The following is a 25,553-nucleotide window of genomic DNA, read 5'->3' as shown; positions in this document are numbered from 1 at the left end:
CATTCCTCTTTTTTGAATTCAAAATTTAGTAGAGCAATCTAACCAATTGTCAAAATGAACTGGTGCTCGTTTAAAAATGGCCGCTGTGGGATAAGCAAATGAATTTGCCATACGGTTGTGGATGCAGATTTATTTGTTGGTTTTTAGACTTCATTATTTTTAATTTTAATGCGAAAGTTCGTCTTAAAAAGTTCTTAGTTAAATAAGTTTCCTCCCAGCTTTTTTCCGACTATGCGGTGTTGTGCTTAGTGTAGTTAGGTGGTAATTGAAGTCTGAAAAGCGGGTTTCAACAAGGTACCTATTAAAATAAAGGCCGGGCATAGTTCTAGTCAGTTCGTTGGTTCGAATCAATGAGCTATAAAACACCTGTGACTTAAAAAATCTAGAATACACCTACACGTTTCTAGTATTCCTTTACATTATCACTAAACATATATATCACAGATCTAAACGAATTTCGTTTGAATTATTCATTGAAAATTTCATTTATGTTGGGTTAAAACAACAAATCAGATAACAAATTAGAATTAGTCTTGCATGCATGTGATTCCAAACGTGAATTCATACCGACTAGCCTTAATTCTTATATTGCTCATCTTATTTCCTATTCAAATCCAGCTCTACAGAAGTTTTAATTCCACATAACTTTAAGCATAATATCGTCATGGAATTAATTTTGTTATGAGAAGATTACTAATAAACTTTTTTAGATATTTTGGTGAAAAACATTCTCAGTTCTAGTAGGCTAAAGTTGAAGTTACTAAAAGACGTCAGTATAATATTTATATAAAATATAATGATATAAAATTTAATATCGTTTTTTCTTTTTATGAGAAAGTAAAAAGGGCCATATGTTTTTTCTGTTTCCTGTTTTTATTTTTGGTTTGTTGAGAAAAAAAATAAGATATGATATGGAGGGAGCTGAGTTATGTAAATTCTTTTTAAATTATATAAAACTGCATGACAAAGTAATCGTAGATCTTTAGATATATGTGGATCGGCGTAACCATATCGATTTTTAAGTTTTGGAGATGTAATCACATCATCTTTCTGTTGTCTTTCTACATATTGCCACATTTTACTGGACGCCTAGGCTATAATTTAATGACTCTGTTTGCAACTTCAAATACCTTCATTGTAGATGGGTATATCTCTTTTCCTTGGTGAAAATGTTGGGCTTAAATCCGAAATATTTCCACTAAACTTTCTTGTTTTGAATGAAACAGTCTACTACATTCTGTCATATTTATTACTATAGCTAGGGAGCTGGTAACAGTAATTTTTATATATCATCGTCTGACAAAGGTTGATAATATTAAAGTACTAATTTATTAATTGCTGCAATATCAAATAGCAGCTTGTAAATAATTATAAGTATCATAAAAAGATATAACTTGTTGTTGGTATTAAATAAAATGTAGTTAATATAAAAAATTTAATGCTAGTGTTTGAGGATAATTATTTTTTTGATTATGATATATGAAAAAAATTACTTCATCGGCAGACAGATTAGAATAATTAGCTTTTAACGTACAAAGACATAATTCATGAGCTAGTAGCAGACACAGAACATACTCTAAGAAGAAATGCAAACTTAGTTGTTATTCAATGGATTTTCGATGCCAGTGCTCTCGATGGTAAGTGGCAGAACTAATTTATTTTCGCGGTTCATTTAAATTTACAACAAAGAATATGTACTGTGTTCTATGTTATTCATTTCCATCCAGTTCCGATTTCGCAGTTTGCTGAATTCACGATAAAAAAAAACACCTTAGAACTGGACACGTTTATTTACAAAATATTTACATACATTTTTAACTAAACCAAGGAAAATTAGTAATGAATACTAACGAGAAATAAAACAGTAAAATAATATTATTACAATGATACAGTAGTATCATTATGGGATTTAACAAAAAAAAATATTCTATATAAACAAAAGTCTTGAAAATTCATAAACGAGTAACAGAATCAAAACAAGAAAATAACATCTCTTCATTCTCCACATCTATACTTGAATCTGTTACCTACCTTTAAGTCAATCCTGAAATATTCAACGGAAAATAATACTTAGTTAATTTTTTTAGTTATTTCCAATAAGATCCTTCGTCCTTTAGGGCTATGCTCTCTATCTGGCTCTGAAACAAATTCTCATTAATATAAAATTACAACCTGTATGCTGAGAAATATATATTCTTCATTCAAACCTATTTCAACAAGAAATCATAAGTATAAATTAAATTTATGATAATATCACCTATCTGTGTACCGAAATCTTGGAATTGACAGTAATGACACATTTTTATTACACTAGCGTCACGATTGCTAAGTGGCAGAACTAAATTTGTGTTGCCGAAATTTACATACAAGTTGAGCTTCTTTTTGGCATGTTCTGTGGTAGCAGATCTAGCACGTAATTAGTGTGTAGTTTTTTTAAATGCAGATTCAGATTTTGACTACTACTACTACTAACATGGATGGAAGTGACGAAGAAAGAATTGACTGATTTATCTTATAAGTATATATTCAGATCGATAGTGTAACTATAATTAAGAGGAATTTAAAATAATAGTGATTTGAAATGACAATTTTTTTCAATAGTACATGAAAAAATAAAACAAGAAATGTAATTACGTATTTGTTTTGTATATTACGTCTAAAATCAGAGTTGTGGATGTCTGCCACCTTCTTCTCATATTTACAAATTCTCTATAAAACATAAAAATAATTTTGAAAAATACAATGGAAAAGTTTAATATTTTTATATTCTTACCATCCTCCCAGCTATAATTGCAACATCTATAAAATGTATTTAATAGACATTTATTTTCATAAACCCAAATTGCTACCAGCCTCCTAGCTATTAGATCAGTTTTCTCTCGAAATCTTATCATTTCAAAACAACAACTGAATATTATAGGAAGGTTGGAATTTTTGCTTCTACGCAGCAACAGATAAACAGAAAAAAGTGCGTTTGAGAGTTCGAGCGAATATCTATGCATGCAGTGTTGCACGATCACTTTAGACCGTAAAAGTAACAGTGCTAGATGGAAAATAAGTACCTACATTTAATTTATTCATCCATCATCATGAAACGGTTATTTATATAATTAATTGTGTAACATTTTTCTTTGTTTCACTAATAAAATTATGGCAACCAATTACGCAAACACAATAAGATTTTGACGTAGGCGGCTGTATCTTTGATCTTACCCTGGTTGTGGGTTTGGGTATGATATATATATATATATATATATATATATATATATATATATATATATATATATAAACTCAAGGTTAATGGACTAGAATATGAAGGCTGTTACTACTTTATGATCCCGAGGCTTCTGTGCAATTTTTCGGGTGGAAATACCTACTAAAAATGTCTGCCTCAAAGGATTGCTGATATTACCGGGACATATGTCGTTACTCCAAATTATTGTGACTTGTAAAAGGAAAAGTGGCATTGAGATTTGCGACTAAAGTTTATATTTACTAACTTTACGTAGATAGTTTGATCTTCAGTATTTTTCGGTCATCTCAAATAGATTTGCTATAGACATTACTAAACTCTATTTGAAATTCAAAAATAAAATATATGGAGAATAAAAAAATAGTTTTAGGATAGTTTGAATTGAGTAGAATAATTGTGTGAGAAAATAGCTGCAAAAGATAATTTAATTTTATTGCGTATATATATAATCTTTATTTAAATGGGCTCAGGTATTCTGATTTTTAAAAACATCTGTCAACATTGACTGGAAATTTATGCTGTGCCTGTTAGGTACCCATGAGAGAGGTGGTGATAGAATAAAATTCTTCGATATTATCGAGTATATAATCTTAGGATATTATTACAGATGTTATTGCGTTATCTACAGTGTAGGTTGACAATTCATAGTCGTAACAGAACATTCAAGTTGTTATTGTCTTCGTACAGTTTTTTTTATCTGAGTAAGTATATTTTTTTTTAATAAAAATGTTGTATTAGAATCTAAAACAAAGAAATACTTTATCAATTAGAATTCAAAAAATGTTTGTAAAATGTCCAGTTAGGCTCAATTTCGGTGTAGGTCTTGAAATAGGGATTACTTAGGTAGTAGATTATACAGTTACGTTTTGCGTTTAACCGGTACCAACGAAAAGTTGTTCCAATAATTATCCACTATCAGTGAATGAAAAACTTATTATTTTAAATGTACACGATTGCAAAAAATACGATTACCAGAAATTTACTGCACAACAAACTGTCGACCGATGTTCCCGAATTACGAGTTGGAAAGTCCACCGTTTTTAAATTATTGCTGGAGAGAAAGATAGCAATTCGTAGAAAAGTTCACTCTTTTTATTTTAAAAAAGAAATACCTACCCTAGATAAGATTTTAATGGAGCTTGGCCAGTATTCCGTTGATAACTAAAAAACTTTTATGGACCACTTTGAGAAATATAGATTTTGCCTGGGAAAAGCATAACCGCAAAGAACTTTTACTGGAAAACGATGAAATTGTTTGCTACAGAACAGAGCAGAAGAAAATCTTTTATCTTGATGAAAAATGGATTAATGAAGGTTATACAGTACCAAAAATGTGGCAAGACAAAAATATAACCAGTGCTCGCAAAGCTTTCGTCCATCGTCCATATCGGAAGCGAAGAGGGATTTTTAAAAGAAGGTTTGCTAACCTTTTAGTCGTGCCACGTACCACGAAGATGTTTTTGAAGACTATTTTGGTGAAATGATAAAATCTCTTCCGGCTGATTAAGTAGTAGTTATGGATAACGCAAGTTATCATTCTCGACGCATAGAGAAGACTCCAACTTATTGGCTGGTTAACCACCAAAAGTATTTGAAGATAATTTGATAAAAAAAGAACTATTAGCAATAGCAAATTTACATAAACGTCGTTTTATGAAATACGCCGTGGAAGATTTAGCAGAAAAACATAGTGTAACTGTGCTGCGCACACCGCCATATCGTTGCGAACTAAATCCTATAGAACTTATATGGGCGCAAGTAAAAGGATAAGGCCATTAAGGTGGTGAACTGGCAGAAAGCAGTCCAGCATGTCATTAAAGAAGAGGAGAAAATGTGACGTGACAGTTCCTCAGATGACGAATAATATTATTGTTTTTTATAATTTAATTTCTGTATAATGTTCAATAAAAAATAAGTGTACCTAATACTATGTACATAACGCCTAATTTTTATTCTGTTAAAAAAAAATTTTGGCCTTTTTACGAGTATCCTATTGGCACATTATGTTCAATGTTTGTGAATGGATAACAATAGGCTAAACCCATATATTTATCCCAACCCGGGTGGTACTACCTGCACTTGATAAAAATTTTTTTTACAATAAAATCAATGCCAAACTATGCAAGTATCTACAGATAATGAAAATATTAAAAAGAAAAGAGAAGAAAAATGATGAAACTTAAAGACCACAGGAGTTAGATCTACGCTATTATCAAGAGACACTTGCAAATCTGCAATATAATCAAAATATATTTATCTTTGTACTTTAAAATTAACCGTACGTATTATTTCATCCTTCTTCGGCTTGACTTTAACTGTAATTTTACTTATTACATTATTACAAACGTTATTTCTAATAAGAAATATAAAAGTTATAAGTTGATTACTCATCGAATATAATACAATGGAAAAAACTGCGAAAATGTTGCGAATTATATGAAGGCTGATTCTTTCAAGACAATTATTTATCTTCAAGTCACATTATCTATAAACTCGATTTAGAAATATTCACATTTCAGTATCAAAATAAATATTGTGAAGCAAAATGCGGTGGTTGGATAATTGTGTTTGAAAGAATTTACCCAAACGCAAATTCACAAATATATGTTGAATACATTAGGGAAATCTGCAGTATAATATGATATAGTGGTGGTGGTGGTGGTGCTATTGTGAGTTTGAATGTAGTAAACATTGAACTTTAATATCAAATTTTAATTTTATATCAAATTATTCCTATATTTCTAAGAAAATATATATAAATATAGAAATCGATAAATAGCATACCTATTTTTACACTAGATATAAGAAATAAAAAATAGTTTCAAAATAGTCTGCCTTTGTAGATTATGACTGTTTCTGATAGTTTATTTATTTCAGAAAAACGTATGAGCTAGCCTAATGGCATACAAATTACAACAAATTGTTTGGGCAAAATTGGTGGGTTACCCTCGTTGGCCGGCAGTTATAATTAATGAATGGGAAGAAGATTTGGGAAAGTCTCCCGAAAAATCAGAAAGAAAGTTTTTCCCTGTTCGCTTTTTCGGAGAACATACAACTGCATGGCTGGAACTGAAAAAAATAAGTGATTATGAAAAAAATAAAAAGAAATACTTGAAGGCTCCTAAAACGCTGTCATTCTTAAAAGCTGTCAACGAAGCTGACGACCATTTGCAAAAGCAAAAACAGGACAGTGGATACCATATCAATTTCAACATATCAAAATCGAAAAAACGAAAACGGTCTCTCGAGAAAAAAACTCCAGTTAAAATAGCAAAGACTAGAGCGTCTATTGCCGATGAAGACACAGAAGATACAGGTTATGATTTGAAGGAGACATATAATATTGGTGTCATTGGCATGGGTAAGTCGATATTAAGTTATATCTACAACAAAAATTAAATAATAGGTACATAGTCCATATCTTTCGGCTTAATTTAATTCATGGAATTTTTGAATATAATTTGGAAAGATATTTTTCACGTTTTACTATCTTCGCATCCAATATCTATATCCCAACCTGGGATCTGGTAGACAATTGACCATTCTTTTATAATTTTTCCATTTCAGATTGTACAAAGTATCTTTCGCATTCATCATACAATCAATAGATTTTATTATTTTGGGATGTAAAACACAGTTTAATTTAATTTCAAACCAGAAGAAGTTTCTTGCAATTCAAGAATCATCACTATTTTAGAAATGTGGTTCAAACAACTTTGTTTTCTGAAACAACAAATCGGCTTTGTGAAGACAAAACAGCAAATGTATTTTAAGTAAACGTGCAAGAGGGTCGGGAAAACATTAGCAAACAAACCGAACCTAGTGCTGCAAGATGCTGACCCATATCACAGCACAAAAAATGTCTAATAACGATAATAACGTCCCCAAAATGTTGTAGGAACATAAGAATGTAAAAGGACTTTGAAGAAAACCTCGCATCAAAGGGAAGCATCGACGCTATAACAAGTGTTGTTCTACCAATGGATATTACATATTACATCTTCATTTTTTAAAATAGTCCTTTTTTAAGTGAACACTTGTTCAGCGAGGCTAAAACCTTAATAATCCTTCTCTCGTCATCTTATGACTATCTCAAAAAACGGTAGTCATTACTTTTTGGCCGAAAAAACATGTTTTCCTTTTTCGAAGCAGGTTCACCCTTTGCAATCTACCAAACACGGGAATAGCTTACACACGGATAATTTTTAATTCAGTATATGGCAAATGAGTTTTTATGATATGCCGATAACTTTTTCTATCTTTCTAATCGTAATTCGACGGTCGTCCAATATCATTTGGTATGGTCATGTTCGAATTCGACTGGCTAAAATTTTACGGTCGTTAATGATGGTGCAGAGTCTTCGTACATAGTGTCTAAATCCTAACGATTCACTTATACGATTGTCAAACAGAAACTAAGCATCCATAATGGCTCAAAATCTAGTAAGAATATATTTCCCAGCTTGTATTATCTTCAGGTCGAGGTGGGAAACTTTTCAGACAACCCTCGTATCTCGTTAACTGATCTAATATATTTAACGCTAAGATAAGAATTGTGTTTATTTTATTTGAAATTATAACGTTTCTTTAATTTTAATCATTCAAATCCTTGAATCATAAACACTTACCCCGAAAAGTGAAAAAAAATTCATTCGTAAACATTCATTAAAAGTATATATGTACAAATATTTTATAGGACTAGTTGGAGAAGAAATTACTAAACATTTTATAAAATCGGGTCGCACTGTTAACATAAGCAATCGAAGAATTAAAAAATGCCGGAAATTGAAAAGAACATTGGATCAGACAAAAAATATAAAAATTATGATAACTCCAAGAGCTGTTTTGCTAAAATCTGATATCATATTTGTTTGTCTGTCAGATGACGAAGTTACCAAACATGTTATAGAATGGGAGTTTGAAGCGGCAAGTGAAATTGAAAATATTCTAGAGGGTAAATGTAAGTGAATTTAAGTATTTCAATGTGCTAATTTTCAATTAACACGCTCTTATTTGGTGGACCTAATATTCTTGAATTATGACTGCATTATCTAGGATGCAATTTGAGAGGTTCTTTCTTATACCATTGCTAATTGAACTTTGAAAGAGTCCGCTTTTTTAATTTAAAAATTTTCTGATTACACCTGACATATTCGCTATTTGAACAAATGTACAATATTGGGGCTATTTGATGCTGATAATCAGGTAATGGAGGTGTTAATTTTTAGGTATTCTTGTAATGACTAGAATTAAACCAGAAAGCTCTGTAATATTCAGCGACAGAATTAAATCTAAAGGTGGAAAATATTTAGAATTGGCATTCCAAGGTCACAGAAAGGAGATTAAAGAAGGAACTATCACGTTATATACTGCTGGAGACCAAAGTTTATTTAATATATGTCAACCTATCTTTGAAATGATAAGCAAAGCTTCATACTATTTTGGAGCAGCTGGGTGAGTGTAGATAACATATAGCATAATTATAATGTACCTAAAGATTTCCTCCACATAGTCTGCATCATGGGTATCTCATTCTAAAGTCATTCTATAATCCGGTTTTAGATTTTCGTCATTCATTCTTGTTCTAAATTATTTGTCAATTGGCGAAGATTTTCGTGAATATTAGAAAACAAATTTCAATTCTATTCAACAATCCCTCACCACAAATGCTTGGCTAACATTGACAAAGGCTGCTGAACGAAACTCTCTTTTCCAGGCTCTTAAAGGCCTTGTATTATGTTGTAACACTATTGGGTTACGGTATGTTCTTGACATCAGTAAAATTAGTTACTAACTAAGTATCAGAGTAGTATCAGATCAGTTCAAGGTGCTTTCTTATAGTTTAAGACTATTATTTCTTCCTTAATTTCACCAATGATTACATAAATTCCAAATTGGTTGCGGTTGCTACTTAAGTTTTGGGATATGGTAACACTGGTTTGAATATGTCAAATCTGACATTGCCATCTTAAAGTTTGACATTTTAATGGTGGACGTACTCAGAAAGTATTGTCATGTGATGTTTGAGTTGTTTACAGATACTTGGAACATTTCTCTTGGTCAAATTATCAATCGTGGTCGCACTTCTCTACAAGATGAATTTCATGAAAGTTGTTCAAGAAAATATCGATTGAGGCATATTTGGGCATACTCGCAAAATTTGTTCGCGTTGGATACATATAATTTGACATCCTCATGATATTCATGAACCTTTTGTCACTTCACCTCATTTACTTGCCCTTTTAGTAATTAAGTTGACATTGTTTGTAGGAATGGAATTAAGATAAACCTTATTGTTCAAATGATAAAAGGAGTTAGTTTGGGTGCTTTTTCAGAAGGAATGTCATTGGTAGAAAGACTTGGAATTCCACCGAAAATATTTTTAGAAATTTTTAATGAAACTGATATGAGCTGTACTTATTTAAGAAACAAAGGGAACTTGATAACTGAAAGTACTTACGGCAACACGGAGCAACCTCTACATCAAATGCAAACAGATTTAAAAAATATATTGGAGATTTCTGAACAGGTCCAACAACGAGTTCTTTTGGCAAATATGGCCCACGAAATCTATAAAGACTGTATACGTGTACAGTATGGACAGGATGATGTATCTGCGATAATTGTAAAGCATAAATTCTATTAATGATTAAGTTATGAAGAAATATTTTTCAAGTGTTAGTATCACTATTGGTATTTGGTAACACAATAAGGTAAAATAGTTTCGAATTGTGTCCCCTCTGATTTTGTGTTAAAACTTTACATTTCGCCGGTTAGTAGGAGAAGAAATAATATTTGTGATACAATGACTGAAAACAAGAATTTCAGGTAGTTCAGTTTTGTGATATGCTAGAAAACAGAGCCAAGTTGATTTATATTTAGATCGTGAGATTTTTGTACTGCATTGCTAATTTTATCGGTAAACTTTATATAAATTTTTCATCCTTAAAATAATAATTGACACAGTCTATAACATTTTTGGAAAAAAAATTTAATTTAAGCTTATGTTTATACATCTTTCTATAATTTTATTAAATTTGTTTGGAGTTTGTACAATCTAGTACATTTTCTAGTTCAATTTTTACATTCAGCTTTTAAATTGTGGCAACACTGAGCATATCACAAAACTAGCTACCTGAAATTCTCTCTCAAAAACGTTGTTAGCTCTTAGACTATTAGATAATCAAGCCTCAGAAACCAAGATTGTTCAGAAATTACAGATTTCTGTTTTGTTCTTAAAATTTGCTTTATTGGTGTCAGGCAATTCAATTTCTTCTGTTGAAGATGTCGCTTATAATAGCCAGCAAAACATAATGAGGCGATTTCAGTTCGGAAATTTATTTTGTTAATGTTCCATTTTTCTATGATTAGGTAGGTATATGAAACAATATGGTATTCATTTGTGTTAACTTTTTAATATTCCCAAACTCACACTAAATGTAATATTTTATGTGTTATTTGACGAAGAAAGTTGTTATATGCATGCTGAGCTTTTTATTTTTGATAGGAGTAGTTATAAGATAATATGTGTTGAGAAATAGTTGAATAAATGCTTTTCTTTCGATTTTTTTAATTTCCAAATAAGGGCCTTTGGGCTGCTGACGATGTATTTCAGGTTCGTATCTGCTGAGTTTGAGTTCTAAGAGACCTCCAACTAACTAAAAAATGTGAATTCTAAAATTTATACTAAAATTTTGTAATTACCACCCTATATGGAAGCAGATAAACGGAAAAGTAACTTTATACAGATAAAGTCACATTTCTGAAAAAAAAATATTCTGTACACATAGTCCAGCGAATTTCCAATTTTTTATAAGGTGCACGTTTCTCGGGTGAAATTAGTGGTATCCATGAGACTCGATACAATACTTCAAATTTTCTTACGAGAAAAGACAATCCTTTCAAAAAGTCTCGTCTAAAATCTCGCACAAGAGTTTCGCAGAACTCTAAAGAAATTTGGTGATTGAGTTCTTTTTTTAATATTCATTTTAAAATTACAAGTCAGCATAATAATTTTGGTTATACATGTAAGTTACGACAACCATTTTCAAAAATAAGGTCATAAATTTGATTGTTTACACGAATAATGATATTTTTACAAAAAATTAAGTACTTTGCTAATGGTTATTGTATCAATCAAGCAATTAATTAGTAAAGAAGGTAAAATTATTGAATGAGCCATTAAAGCCTTATTATTACGGAATTTCAGCCAGAGATAAAATTCTAAAACACTACCAGAAAACCAATTAGATTTATACCACTGTCTTAATTTAGGATCCTCTGCATAACCACTTAACAAATCATTCTATTATCAGGATAGTATTTATGTAACTTTTTCTTAGTTTCGGTTATTGCTTTTCCCCTTAAAAAATAATGTTCAATTAACAAAAATTCATTTTCCTTTTTCATATGATATTAAACCTAATCTATCAGATTTATGGAGAGTAGAGGTAAAGAAAATGGTTTCATATAGCTCTTTGAGTCAAAAGATGTCTGACCTTAATTGCTTTAAATGTAGTAAAGTTGCTGAAAGAAACTAGTAAAATAATGTGTTTTCATATATTGTGTTGTTACTCGAAATCCAACGCTAACGCAGTTAATTATTAAACATTTGAAAGGCACTGTTTATGTTGAGCTGAAGAGTTAATTAAATTCATAATTTTTATACTGATGAAGATTCAGGCACTAGCTTATCTAATCTAGTGAAGTTTCTCGAATAAAGTTATGTCAGTTCGATAACAAAGAAAAATATTCCGATGACATTTAAATTTTGACAGATGACATCAGAAACATGGCGGACAGATTATAATCACAATAGCGAAAGTGTTGACAACCTCAGAAAAGTAACTCGTATGTCAAACGGCCATGTTATAATTAATTCTGTAATCAGTATGAAACCGTGCTCCAAAATGAATGGTTGTTATATTTCTAGTTCTAAGATGATGAAGGAGTGACTAACATTTATTTATTCTTCTATAAATCTACATGATATAGTGACAGACCTGATTAGATTGATCGGGAATTGTGGAAACAGTACATGTACTTACTGGGCAAAACTGACTCGAACTAACACAAACATCTGAAAAATTATTCACAACCACTCTTATTTTCAGGATGACATCAATTTAAATACTGATGCATAGTTAAGTTAACAAAATAAAGTCCGTTCAATCAGATACATCTGGCAATGACAAGGGTGTTAATATTATGATATTGGATGAAATATTCTTGAAATAATAAAAAAGAAGCAAATTCTTCTTATCGAAATTCATTTCAATGACACTATAAGTTTCTAGAAAAAATGGATTCAATTTGTTCATGTTGAATTAACGTTCCTTTGCCAAATGTATAACTTGAGCTCTTATTCTCATTTGGAAAAAAATTGGGCATGCCACCTTCGCTTTATGAGCATAAAGTTTGAGTTATACTGTATCAAAAGTTGCCTGTTTTGTGAATAGTTATGTAGTTAATCTCATGGAAACTATTTCTTGATTGTTATATTTTCCGTTATGTTTAGATAATATTTGACATGGATATAACTTCGTATACTCCTCTCAGATTTTGCTGAAATTGACCCAACATATCAAGTACATGGATATATTGGTGGACAATTTCGGTACAGATACAAGTAGAACTATCAAGAATTGTGTGGTATGATATAGGATAAGAGGAAATAAGGTACATAGTGAGTTGAAACAAATAAACAATCTAAAATTTATTTTTTATAATTGATTTGTGTCACAAACAAAATAGATATAGTCTATCACATTAATCAGTAACTATACTTACTAATTCACAAGCCTCATTTATTAATAGGTCATACATTTCTTACTCATTTATCACGTTATTTAGTTATTGTTGAAGCAAACACGTAGGTTTAAAGCACAATGGAGGTAATTTAAGGAAAATATACTTTTTTAATTTGAGAAGTACATTTAAGAACAGTCAATACGTATCGAAACTAAAGTCATGGAAATCTTATAATTTTTGTAGCGCTCTATTGGCTGTAGAATAATGAATTCGACGGAAGTACATTAATTGCGTAAACTCAGAGTGGATGCATTAAGGTTTTATTTTTCTAATGATATCGAGGAATCTGTCAATTACATTGGTCTAGCGTAGGGCAGGCATATTCAGATGGTTAATCTTTGTTTTGAATTTGCACCAGTTGGATACAATTATATGACTACTATAAACAAATAGCACAAAAGGTAAACTATGACAACTTAAAGGTTGTACTTCTACTCTCACAAAATGTGCTATAAACTTTTCTATGTGAAAGAAATAGTTTGTATCAACAGATAATAACAAGAGTTTAATCTGGCCTATTTTATAATGACTAATTTGAATAATTATTAAATAATAGATATTATTGGGAGTCTTTTTCTATGAAAAAGTTGTAATGGATAGATATTTGCCATTATGAGGAATACGTCCCATAAAATAAAACGTTAGATGGTAAATATATATCACAATCAATTAATGAACCTACATTCAGTTCAATATTGAATGAAATAGTATTTAACAAACAGCATAAGGAAATAATTATAAGATTATATAAAATTGGATAATTTACTAAAAACGTTCTTCTTTCTATGAGTGTTGTTTCTATATCTTTTCTGTCATAATTCTTAATAAACTATCCACAGTTTCCTTTTGAAATCCACCATGTAGGGAATTAGAGCGGTATTATGCAAAGCAAAGGAAATGAAACACACGCATGAGCTAGATGATGCTCTAGTTTGTGTCTAAGTAAATTTTTTGATCAGGTATGATTATTTGTTATCATGATATCAAAAAATATACTTTTCCTAAAATTTTATGCCAGCCGGCAACTTAATATCATATAAAAAATTAAATTTTGATTCAGTATGAAGCTGAGATATTTACATATTATGATTCACCAATTACATTTCAATTGAAACAATAACAGCGAATTGATAAAATTTATTTAAATATAATGTAGCTTTGAATTTGTATACACATTTCGATAGGTATATCTTAAGTTTTACTTAATTTTAAAAAATAAAACTAATCGGCAAAAATTGTATATTGGATGGATAAGCCATCGAAAATTTTATCTAATTATTTAGTTTTATGTAGTTTATGTACTTTTGTAATCGATTCACTTCATGTAAAATCAACTAAAAATACTGTCAAGTAAATTCCGCAATAAATACTTATAATAAGGAATTGATTTTAGATTAAAACACTATTATGGGTAAAATGTCACAGCTGAGAATGTAGATCATGAGGCAAAAGAAGCTTGCAAATAGGAAGAGTACTTGAACTTTTTCTGTCAAGCTGATGTAATTAGCAAGCATAAAAAATCTATTGGAATCAGATGGAGAGAAGATTATAAAAACTTCAGCAAAACATCAAAAAGTCACTATTTCCAGCATTATCTCAATCTGACAAATAGCATTCCACGCATAACAAATTTTGATTATCGTAAAATAGCAACTAAAACGCGAATTGAATTAAATCACGGTTGTTTTCCGGTGCATTGTTTATTCTACAGTCGCCATTTTGCAGTTACAACAACGCATCGATCGGTGATACTAATAATATTTTTCTATAGTGCAAGAAAAAAGAAGCGGCTATATCTAATTTACATATTTCTTTGATTTACTGTAACTTTCCTCTCCCATTAAATATTACCTCTCTCCTGGTATGCGTAAATAAAGCTACTGTAGATACTATAATATACTTCATCAAGGAAGCAAGAAAAGTTCTTGAAATGTCTGTGTCCTATAGCTTTATTGTAAGGCCATCATACTCCCATACACAAACACACACAAAATTAATCTGCAATCGATAAAAAATATTTTTCCAGATTACATATAATTTTATTTACCAGAATTATCAGGGATACTCTAGATCAGTTTTTTCAAATTCAAAAAGTTATATCGGCATAGAAGTACAGTAGATCGGAAAGTGACGAATGCCAAGCACCTAAGAACTTCAGTCTTTAAGTTCGGAGGAACAACTATCACATAGAATTTTATATCCGTAATTGAGTCTAATAATAGATATTGAGCTATTTTTAAGCAGTCAACTACTTTCATAACAAAAGGTTTAATAATAGGATAGATTATGTAGTTTCATCGAATTTCCACTCATAATTTTACCACATCTTTTTATTGATTTTAATTTCACGAAAAACGATCAACCCCAGGAGCAGTTAGTTCTTTCAGTCAGTCAAGACGGTTGCAATTATAAAAGGAAAATAGTTGATATGAGCAGTCAATGCATTTATTTTTGAAAAAATGGGGTTCGTTATTGTTAAAAGATAAATTTAGGTACTGAATTCGGGAAAACTATTGAAAACATATAATAAAGTGTTAAGAAAAAATGATTTCAATACATAATCTCAAGAAGTAGGATTATTCGGTTTAACTAGATTATCAACTAAGCGAAAGAAGTAATTGGGAATCTAACTTAATGCTAAAAGTGGGATGAAGACAGGCTTAGTTGATTTTTTTCTAATTTGATATGCGGCCAAACTGACACAATTTCTGCTACGAGAGCTGTCGGATTTTTTCATTTATTTATTTATTTCATTTATTAGTGTCAGTTAAAGCACAAATTGTAGATGGTATACCGCGGAACAAAAACTAGTTTTACTACTATTAGATCGACATTGACTATACTATATTATTATATATAGTATCTCACATGTGTCCATTGCGATCACTGTGTCCTAGCTAGTGCAGAAGTACACAAATACTCACACGCTTTACCATTTGAAAACCACCAAATGAGATGGATGGAAGACTTAACAAAACACGTAGATTCTAGATGATTGAATTTGACGGAGAAGTGATTGGAAAATGCCGAGGGTAGCTATGTGAAATGATTAGATGATGAACGAAAAATAATAATATAATAGATAGGTAAAATCAGATGAAAAGTGAGCGTGCGTTGTTATCTACTTTTTCAGAACCCCAAACAAATTTCCCGAATAGTGATTCCAAACTTTTAAAGGCAATGCGGATGATTAGTCACATTTGTGTTGAATTGTGATTGTCTGTTTGGTTTTTACATTAAATAACAGTATTAATTTCTATTCAATATTCAATTAATATTTAAAAAGGCACTTATTTCTAAAATTTTTTCACCAAAGCTAAAAACACTGAAAATCAGGAAAAATGATGAGAAGGTATTCTTCTTCTGTTAAAGTTAATGTTAGTAAACCATGGTTTTGATATTAAGATGTACTATAATTATAAAACATGTACAAAGAGGGTTACAAAAAATAATCCACCTCGATATGTGCCGAAACACGTCGACTTTTGTGCGACATAATGATGGTCTACGATATTTTTTTATATATATTTCGACTTTTCAAAGTTAATTAGTTTGTGCAAGTAGTAATTCGTTTAAAGTTGTTCTTAGTTAATGAATGTTGGTATTTTTCGAATACCTCCAATATGGTATAATCTATTGCAGAACAAGTTGATATTGTTTGAAAACTAGAAGTAAACAAGAAGAAGAGGGAATGTGTTTAATCAGCTCCATGGAAAAAACAATTCGTAATTCACGTGTATTAGAGTTTCATGAGATTATACAATATAGTACAATATAACTTTTAATTTAGTTTTTCTTTTTCGGATGAATGTTTTATTTGTATATTGACACAAAATTATTCCACTACACACATTCACGACATTTTCAAAAATAGAACCGTGTGGGCAGGAGTTTCCTAGAAAATGGATTAGGCGTTATTGATTGGTCTGCAATACTTGACACGATTCATTCGATGACACCGTTTTGAACCTTTCATTCACTAATACTTCTATGTGTCACAACTTTAGATAATTTTCGTTACATCACAATAAATTATCCTATTGTTCTAATTTAAATTTCATGTCACCAATTAGCAAACCTCAGGCGGTGCGTTTCATTTTTAATAGACTTGCGCCTCAAATTAATTAATACCAATACGCATTAAATATAAAAAAAAATCATGGACGATCATATGTATGAATACTGTTTCTAACTGCCTGTTGTGCTACACATGGTAAGGTCCCTATTTAAAAATAAAGGGTTGGCGAAGTGGAAGAGAGTGGGTTGACAAATGACAATTCTCTGTGTTGTAAAAGTGTATCTTTTCATTATAATTTAATGAATACTTTCAAATATCGGGATAGACTTTTTTCTGTAACCCACTTTGTAGAAGCTCTATGCATGTCCCAAAACAGTTTAAATTGTTTTTGATATTTGGATAAAATTCTGGAAAGGGGAAAATGTGTGATTTCTCTCGTGTATCCCAAATAATATTGATTTGTCTTTGTTTGTCTTCTAAGAAATATTGAATATACTGTTTACACCACCATTAACAATTATACTGCGTGTTTCGATAACCAAATTATCGTTTTCAGAGACTGAAGGTAAACTGTTTATCTGTGTTGGTGTAGTGGTGGTGTAAACAGTATGAATATCGCCAACGGTTCCAGAAATTCCAACTTAGTTCTAAGAAATATAATAAGCTTTCAGTACGTTATACACAAGGTGTAAATGACAGATCAGATATATGAAATAACCAGTGCAATACAAAATATGTAACTTTGGTTACTTCTACTCATTTCATTTTATGTAGATGCTCTAGAATTTGAAATGAAATGCTATAATATAATAAAATGGTTAGAAATGTTACTTCTGAATTTCTAATGACAAGTTATTGAGCTAACAGTTTTGATTAGAGCTACAAATTCGCTCAAAATCGGAGAAAAATGCTTATATTGGAGATAACCCGGTCCTAACTCATATTTATAAATTGATAATAGAGAAAACTATGGAACTATTTTGAATTATGTAAGTTAACATATTGATATCTATCATAAACTCAAATTCTTTGTGGTAAGGTCCGAAGGAAAACAAATTATATAGTTTATGAGATCTAACATGTTATTTGATAGAAATTTATTAACCTAATGTTCTTTAGCAATGAGTTACATGTTTTGAGAGTGAAATAACTGGTAATATGAAATAACTATTAAAATGATTAAAACCAATTGAAGAAAAGTGCAGAGAGAACGCTTTACATAATGTGTATGTTACGTGTGACGTAAACTTGAGCAATTTTTTATCAAACCAAGATACTTCAGTGGTAGAAGGAAAGGTGAATATTTACCATATACCATCTACCCCGAAAAATTACTATAACAAATGTTTGTCAGCAAGGTTAGACAGTAGAGGTGTTTTAAACATTGGAGATTATAAAGAATGTCTGATACATAACACTTTTAAAACAAAGTGTTATGGGGTATTTTCATTAATTTGTATGTTATTGGTTTATTAAGAAATCAACCCGTTGAGCATCAGCAACTAAATTAAAACAATAAGAATAAAGAATCATGACGCTAACATTTGTATGTTAGTTAAAATTTAATATAAGCACCAGTTGTTAATTAGTGTTACAAGTAATTTCAGTCAAGGTAACAAATGCTTCACAAAAATTTGACTTTGATCTGCAATCCATTACATTTACCTTCGAAACTAATGGTAGTAAATTAAATGAACGGAAATCTGGTTGTTCATTATCTAAATAACACCTTATTTAGAAATGACTAAATTTTAGCTGAACTTCGTAAATATGCAATTTTTCTATTGATTGATGATATGATTTCAAACTCCACTCTTTTCATTACTGTTTTTTTCTGGTGTACTATTAATTTTATTGTCTTTATTATCTAATGTTGCATGAAAAGATAAAGACTCTGATCTTAAACTGTTACTTCTCAGTGGAAAAGGCACTCCTTTCAGAATAAATTGAATTTCTTCCAAGGTCTTTCCTTTTGTTTCTGGAATGTAAAGTTGTGCAAAAACTGCAGTAAGGATACAAGAGGCCGCAAATATATAGAAAGGAACTTCATGTCCATAGGCCGTAGAAAGCCTTTGGTATATCTCTATAGATATCCAGGCGAAAAATACGTAGGCACAATCAGCTATCGTCATTCCCATAGCTTTCGTCTTAGCAGGGAAAAGCTCAGCTGTCATTACGATGGGAATTATACCTAAGCCAAATTTAAAAACAGCTGCATATACCATCACAGTCACAATTGGTATCCAAGACACTCCTGAGATGTCGTAATCACAATTTTTAAAAGTAAAATATACAGCTAATACTAATAAACAAAGTCCTGTTAATAAACTTGAAATAGTAAGGAGATATTTTCTACCAAATTTGTCTACAACGAAATCAGCTATTGTAGCAGAAAGAAGCATAAGTGCCGCGAATAGTATCCCAGCGTTTTGTGATGTCATATATATTGAATCGGCTGACATTAAAATCTCGTGCAAATTCATTAGCATCACACTTATACTACTAAAATGTTGAGCGGCATTCAATATCACCATTATAATAACTGCTTTTCTATTACTTGCAATTAAAACTAAATCTTGAGGCCTTCCTTTCTCACTTTTTTGTCTATTAACAGCAGCAGTTATTTCTTTAAGTTCTTTATCTACATCATCACTACCTCTTAGTCTCTGGAGATGTCTCTTAGCTTTTTCCTCCTTACCTTTCGATATCAAATAGTAAGGGCTGTCAGGCATGAAGGGAAAGGTAATTAATTGGATAATTACTATCACAGAGCCTACAATGCTTGGTACATAGAATGGTGCGTAAGGTGCTACTGCATAAATTATGAGTATTCCCAATAGCATCATTAAGTATATAATTCCTGCTAAGAATCCCCGAATTTTTTTATCTGCTATTTCAGCAACATACATGGGAGCTGCTACAAACGCGACATCCCCTGATAAACCGATTATATATCTTGCGATGTACAAAAACAATGTACTGTCTGCAACAGCTATTAGTATCCAAGAAACTAAAGCCATGAATGCCGATATAATGATAGATCCCTTTCTTCCTATTGTATCCACGGCGAAGATGGTAATCTGAAAAAATAAATTATATTTATAAATTCAATGGTCAACAACTATTAACTTGAATATAATCGAAATATCAAGTTAATTTGTGTGTTAAGTAGCTAAGAATTTTGCAATATAAATAGCCTTTAGCGTCTCTGCCGGTGTTGGTTTTATTTTTAATTCCTTCGTTTGAGTTGTTCGGTGGTAAATTCAAAAAAGTCCGTCATACTGAAATTCAACGGCGGCTTGTTGAAGTTTATGAAGGTGCAATGAATGATTGAAATGTGTGCCAATGTTCATAAAGGAAGGACAAATATTGTTGATGCAAAACGATCTGGGAGCTTTAGTATCAGAGACTTGACACGAAAAGTCGTTGAGAAAATTCGCATTCACCACTATTAAAGTTTCAGATCTTTCTAAAACTGAAGGAAATTCTTTGTACAATGAGATCCAAAAGCTGGGGTCACGGCTTGACAAGTATTTAAATGTTGAAAACTGAAACAATGGTTTTATTTTAGATTGTAATATAATTCACGTTCACAACTAAATTTCCTCCTACTCCATTAGAAAACGGTTCGTAACAAAAAATCACCCTCGTATATATTTTGAAAATATAATGAAGTAAACATATGCGTTGCCATTATTTGTTTCCATTATTGCATCTGGAAGAACATGATATTGCGCATTAAACTATGTAAGACCCAAGCTCAAAGCCAAGATTTTTAGTTCTTAGAATATACTGGTGAATTTTTATTTTGTGGGCCATTGTTATATTTATCCACAAAATTTTTTTCGCAGCGGTACAAATCGATAGTATGTCGATGTGATCTTGATAGATGTTCATCAACTTTATGGTCCATATTTTTAGAATAAAAAAATCAGTCAAATATCTACGAAAATAGATATTTTTAAAAGAATATTCCATATGTTACGGTCCTTGGTATGTTTTTGATTTTCGCATTATATTAGGTTCCCAATTCTTGAGGTAATTTTCCAAGGAATGCAGTTGTAACGTTTTTAAGCATATTCAAATTGTCTCCTTGGTGGATTTTATCAAGATGATTTTAATTTGATCTTTTTTCTTAGCATCTTCCTTTGGTCCATAAAACGCAAGTTACAGATGCGTAGTAAATTTTTTGAACAACTATTTTAATTTACGTGAATATTATAATGAATAGGAAATAAACGTATTTGTTTAAATATTATCTTGACGTCACTTTCAACTTCTATAATAATTATAAACACTCCTTTATTCAAATATAATATTAAAAATTCTCTGAGACAATTTGCATTCACAATTATTTATCATACAGAGTGAAAATAGTTTTAAATTGAAACGTCAAAAACGTTTAAAATCGTCAAGATTTCAAAGAAAAATTACGGTTTGTTTTTGAAAAGTAGAGAAAAAGACAAATGATACTTTTATTTAAAAAAAGTCAGATTTTAAAGATAAACGATGGTTTGATTTTTGAAAATATAGTATTCAAGGACAAATAACAGTTTGCTCTAAAAAAATATACATTCCAAAAAGAAACGACGGTTTGTTTGTGAGAGCATTGAGAAAGGAAGATACCAAAAAGGGAGTTTATAAGGACAAACGAAAGTTTATTTACGAAAAATTACAAAAGACAATTGACGGTTTGTTTTTAAAATAGAGAATTTCCAAGAAACTGACCGTTTGTGTTTGAACAGACAGTTGATAGGTTTCAAAAGCAAATAACAGTTTTTTCTAAAGAAATTTGATTGTATGTGCAGAATATTCTTGATACCTCGGCTATTTCTTTTCTTTGAGGTATAAGAACTTAAGATTGAGTCATGATCGAAATATTTAGACCCGCAGCAACTAACACAATCTCATATTTGGCATTTGTTGTGTCCATATACGGGATAAAAAGTTCCAAGAAGTTTTTGTTAAATTGTTTTATCGAATGAACAAACGAATGGAGTTTAAGAGATAGTTAACAAAATTCCTCAAAATAATCTTTTAGATTTCGAGTAAATAAAATAAATCTATAGGATTGACTCTATTCGATACTCGGATATGAACATACAGTTGATATGATGAAAATAAGAAGAATTCATAATATTTAGTTGAATATCAAAATTTTTTGAATTGATTGGCAAAACTCTACCTGAATCATCATTAATTTGGTAGGTAGCCGAGTCATTACTACTATATTTAGACAAAATTTTGTCGTTTGTTTATCTGATAATGAGATAATTTTTTGTAAAGGATTATTTTGCAAAACCGTTTTTTTTACGATTTAAAACAGTAAAACTATGAGAAATTTTCATTCCGGCTATTTCTACTAATTTTTTTTATAAATCCGCCGTAAAATGGAACATTTTGAGACCAAGATCATTAAAATCCATCCATTTTTCGATTTTCTAGAGCCAACCTAACCTAACCTAATCAAAAAACCAGGTGACCGCGAAAGTGTATAATTACCATAATTTTTGTAAAAAGGATTATTTTGCAAAACCGTTTTTTTTTACGATTTAAAACAGTAAAACTATGAGAAATTTTCATTTCGGCTATTTCTACTAATTTTTTTTATAAATCCGCCGTAAAATGGAACATTTTGAGACCAAGATCATTAAAATCCATCCATTTTTCGATTTTCTAGAGCCAAAAAACCAGGTGACCGTGAAAGTGTATAATTACCCATTTTTTTTATATTTACCCAATAACGGAAATAGTTTTCTTTATATGAGTATTAAACATTTCAAAGACGACATCAAAAACATGTCAAAAACTTACAAGTAGAGAAAGTGTTATCAAAATCTTGAAAGTTACTCTTTTTGTCAAACCGCCCACGTATTTCTGAATTTGGATTAAAAATTTACATTCTTCTGTTTAATAGAAAATTAATTTAAACTTTATTTGCTAATTATACATACCGGTAAACCAGTAATTCCACCAATCATGTAAATAGTCTCCAACCATATGTGATCCCTTTCTTGTAAGTGAATGTGGGAACTGTTACTTTCCAATGTTGGCAAAACAGGCGCAGTCCATCCATAATGCATTCCATCGGAAATTGCTCCTATTGTTCCTATATGATAAAATATTTGTTAAAAGAATGAAATATTAAATAAATTTTTATCAACGAATTTGAGTTTTATGATCCAGTAAAATTTGTGCATAATATAAGAATAAGTTTGTTGTAGTTATAAAATTTTGTTATATGGTTTGTTATAATTGATTTGTATATATTAGAAAACCCCCGGCTGCCGTTATTCAGTCATAAATCCACGGATTCTAATATTCTTTTGTTATCTAGTCAAGTCTATTATCATTTTTATCAGCTCCTTTCTAATAGCGTCCGAATAAAAAATTTATTTAAGAAAGGATTCTTAAAATGATTGTTCTTGTGAGCAAATCTGAAATTATTGCATTATTTCTAAAAATTTTACCAGAAATAGTCTTTGCATATCATGTGCCGATAATTTTCTTTATAAATTACAGTTGAAATAAGTTCTGATATTTGTATTTGCTTTTGATGAATTTGTAGATTTATTCTCGATCTAGAATATTCAATGGATTATTTCCATATCGAACCAATGAAGAAGTGATACTTATTTTATGAATCAATACAATATTGAATTGGAAAAGGTGATTACAATAATGTACTTAATTCGACAGTGAAAATGCTAGAACAGAAGAAATGAGGAATTTTTCGTTGGATGCACATAGAAATGTTTTCAAATTAACGTACCTGTGGTAAGGGATTGGAACTTCAGATGTATACATCATACAAAGATTTATATATTTTGATAAGAGACCGAAATGGGTCAAAAAGTCAATTTCTATCTGTTTTTAACACTTGTTAAGGTCTAAGAAGTGAACAAAGTTGAAGAAATTATCACACAAAGATTATCTTGGTTCACCGTGTATGGATATGGAAACATATCTATACAAACCAATATTTTAATAATCAGACAAGCGTATAGGTTTTCTTATTTTCTTTATAATTGTTTGCTCAAAAAATTGGGTGAAACTGTACTGGTTTAAATAGTTACTTTAGTAATTTTATAACTTTATTAATATATTAATCAATACGAAACCTTCCAATAATTTATGATACACTATAAATTTTATGAAGAGTTAATCGACTCACCTGTGAGGACAGCTATCAGTTGAGGAAATGTCCCTTGAAACATGTGCAATAACGACTTCTCACGCATAACTGATGTTTGATGTTTGCTATACCAAAATAACTATATTGTGTCGAATGACAATTACTATGGCTTCACTTTAACTCACTGCTCTTCAACTGATATGCATATAATTATACAATTTTTAATCAATCTTTCACATGTACTATCAAATATTCCAACTTTCTACTAGATAATTACCGACTGATATACAATATTTTTGTTTCGGTGATCACAGCCATAAATTTCCAATGGATAACAAATTAAAGATCTACTTCGTGTTAATCATTTGCAGGGCTGAAAAAATGAAAATTAATTTGTTGTGAGTTTTCGCGTTATCAAATGTTGTGACACGAGCTGTTAAATATTTACAAATGATCGGATATAGTGATGTAATTAATCTTTTATTATCGACAATTGTTATGTTTTGTTAAGGAGTGAAAAAAATTTTACTAAATATGAATTTACTAATCCGTTTTAGAAGAAGATATGGAAGGTGATAAATAATTTCAGTATCACCCAATAATACAAGAATTAATAACACAAATTAAACATTATTTGAAACGTGCAGGATACTTATCAGTCAGTAGGATATGATTCTTAATGGACAATGTGATAATAACAAATTTTATTTTATATGGTTGAAGCACTAGTGATTTGTATTTTTGATTGTTTTATTCAACATTAAATAGTAGATCACCCGACAGCATCAAAGTTGATACCGCAAATAACATGTTATTATCCACGCTTATCACAAACAAGCTGCAAATGTAGCAGGTTGGTGTTTCCCCTCAGGAATAGCAAGTTAAACTAGAATGCAACAGTTAATGTTCGAACGTAGGTTCACGTCTTAGTGTTCGGAAATGATATTTAATCGCATAAAAATTATGGAATATCCTCAATCCTTTATAAAATCAAACCCGAAGTGCTGTATCCAGTTAACTACTCACCCCTCTGAAGGCGAAAACAATAATGATTTCACAATTAAGTAATTCTTTTCTTTAGATGTTTTCGGTGACTGGAAAAATATCAATCAGCTACGTACCTTGTTTACTTATTAGTCTGAGTATTTATGTGATATTGTGTTTGTGTCATTTATTTCACGTCAATTAAAAACTTGCGTTCAAATATATAATGTCGCACAAAAATACGCCATTATAATTAATTGAAAGAGTCTTATGTTTTGAGGTAAGTATTATCTTGAACTTTGAATTTATTATACCTTAACATGATTATATTGAGTATATACACATCTATAAAA

At 30.4% G+C, this 25,553-nt stretch overlaps 2 protein-coding genes and 2 long non-coding RNA genes across 8 annotated transcripts in view; 1 reads left to right on the top strand and 3 right to left on the bottom strand.

Moving 5' to 3' along the window:
• Window positions 1–1,773: 1,773 nt before the first annotated feature.
• On the bottom strand, window positions 1,774–11,969 carry LOC130451443 (uncharacterized). Its single transcript, XR_008910734.1, has 2 exons — window positions 11,512–11,969; window positions 1,774–2,138 (listed from the first exon to the last, which is right to left on the bottom strand). It is a non-coding gene; the product is annotated as an uncharacterized LOC130451443 (long non-coding RNA).
• On the bottom strand, window positions 3,820–4,799 carry LOC130451442 (uncharacterized). The gene is made up of 2 exons (XR_008910733.1): window positions 4,370–4,799; window positions 3,820–3,994 (listed from the first exon to the last, which is right to left on the bottom strand). It is a non-coding gene; the product is annotated as an uncharacterized LOC130451442 (long non-coding RNA).
• LOC130451441 (cytokine-like nuclear factor N-PAC) lies at window positions 5,066–10,838 on the top strand. Its single transcript, XM_056790462.1, has 5 exons — window positions 5,066–5,531; window positions 6,131–6,614; window positions 7,950–8,213; window positions 8,482–8,707; window positions 9,524–10,838. The coding sequence occupies exons 2-5, from the start codon at window positions 6,152–6,154 to the stop codon at window positions 9,897–9,899; spliced, it is 1,329 nt and encodes a 442-aa protein (XP_056646440.1). The 5' UTR covers window positions 5,066–5,531; window positions 6,131–6,151; the 3' UTR covers window positions 9,900–10,838.
• A 986-nt stretch (window positions 11,970–12,955) lies between the features above and the next one.
• LOC130451403 (facilitated trehalose transporter Tret1-like) overlaps window positions 12,956–25,553 on the bottom strand; it is a 28,758-nt gene continuing 16,160 nt past the window's right edge. For all 5 annotated transcript variants that reach the window (XM_056790392.1, XM_056790389.1, XM_056790391.1 and 2 more), the window contains 3 exons: window positions 24,256–24,589; window positions 23,036–23,190; window positions 12,956–20,161 (listed from right to left, as the gene is read on the bottom strand). In XM_056790392.1, the coding sequence (XP_056646370.1) occupies window positions 18,884–20,161; window positions 23,036–23,190; window positions 24,256–24,322 (1,500 nt within the window). In that variant the 5' untranslated portion in view covers window positions 24,323–24,589 and the 3' untranslated portion in view covers window positions 12,956–18,883. The remainder of the gene's footprint in view (window positions 20,162–23,035; window positions 23,191–24,255; window positions 24,590–25,553) is intronic.

Source organism: Diorhabda sublineata, chromosome X, assembly GCF_026230105.1.
Source record: "Diorhabda sublineata isolate icDioSubl1.1 chromosome X, icDioSubl1.1, whole genome shotgun sequence".
In the NCBI taxonomy this organism is placed as follows: domain Eukaryota; kingdom Metazoa; phylum Arthropoda; class Insecta; order Coleoptera; family Chrysomelidae; genus Diorhabda; species Diorhabda sublineata.
This window is presented reverse-complemented; position numbering and strand designations above follow the sequence as displayed.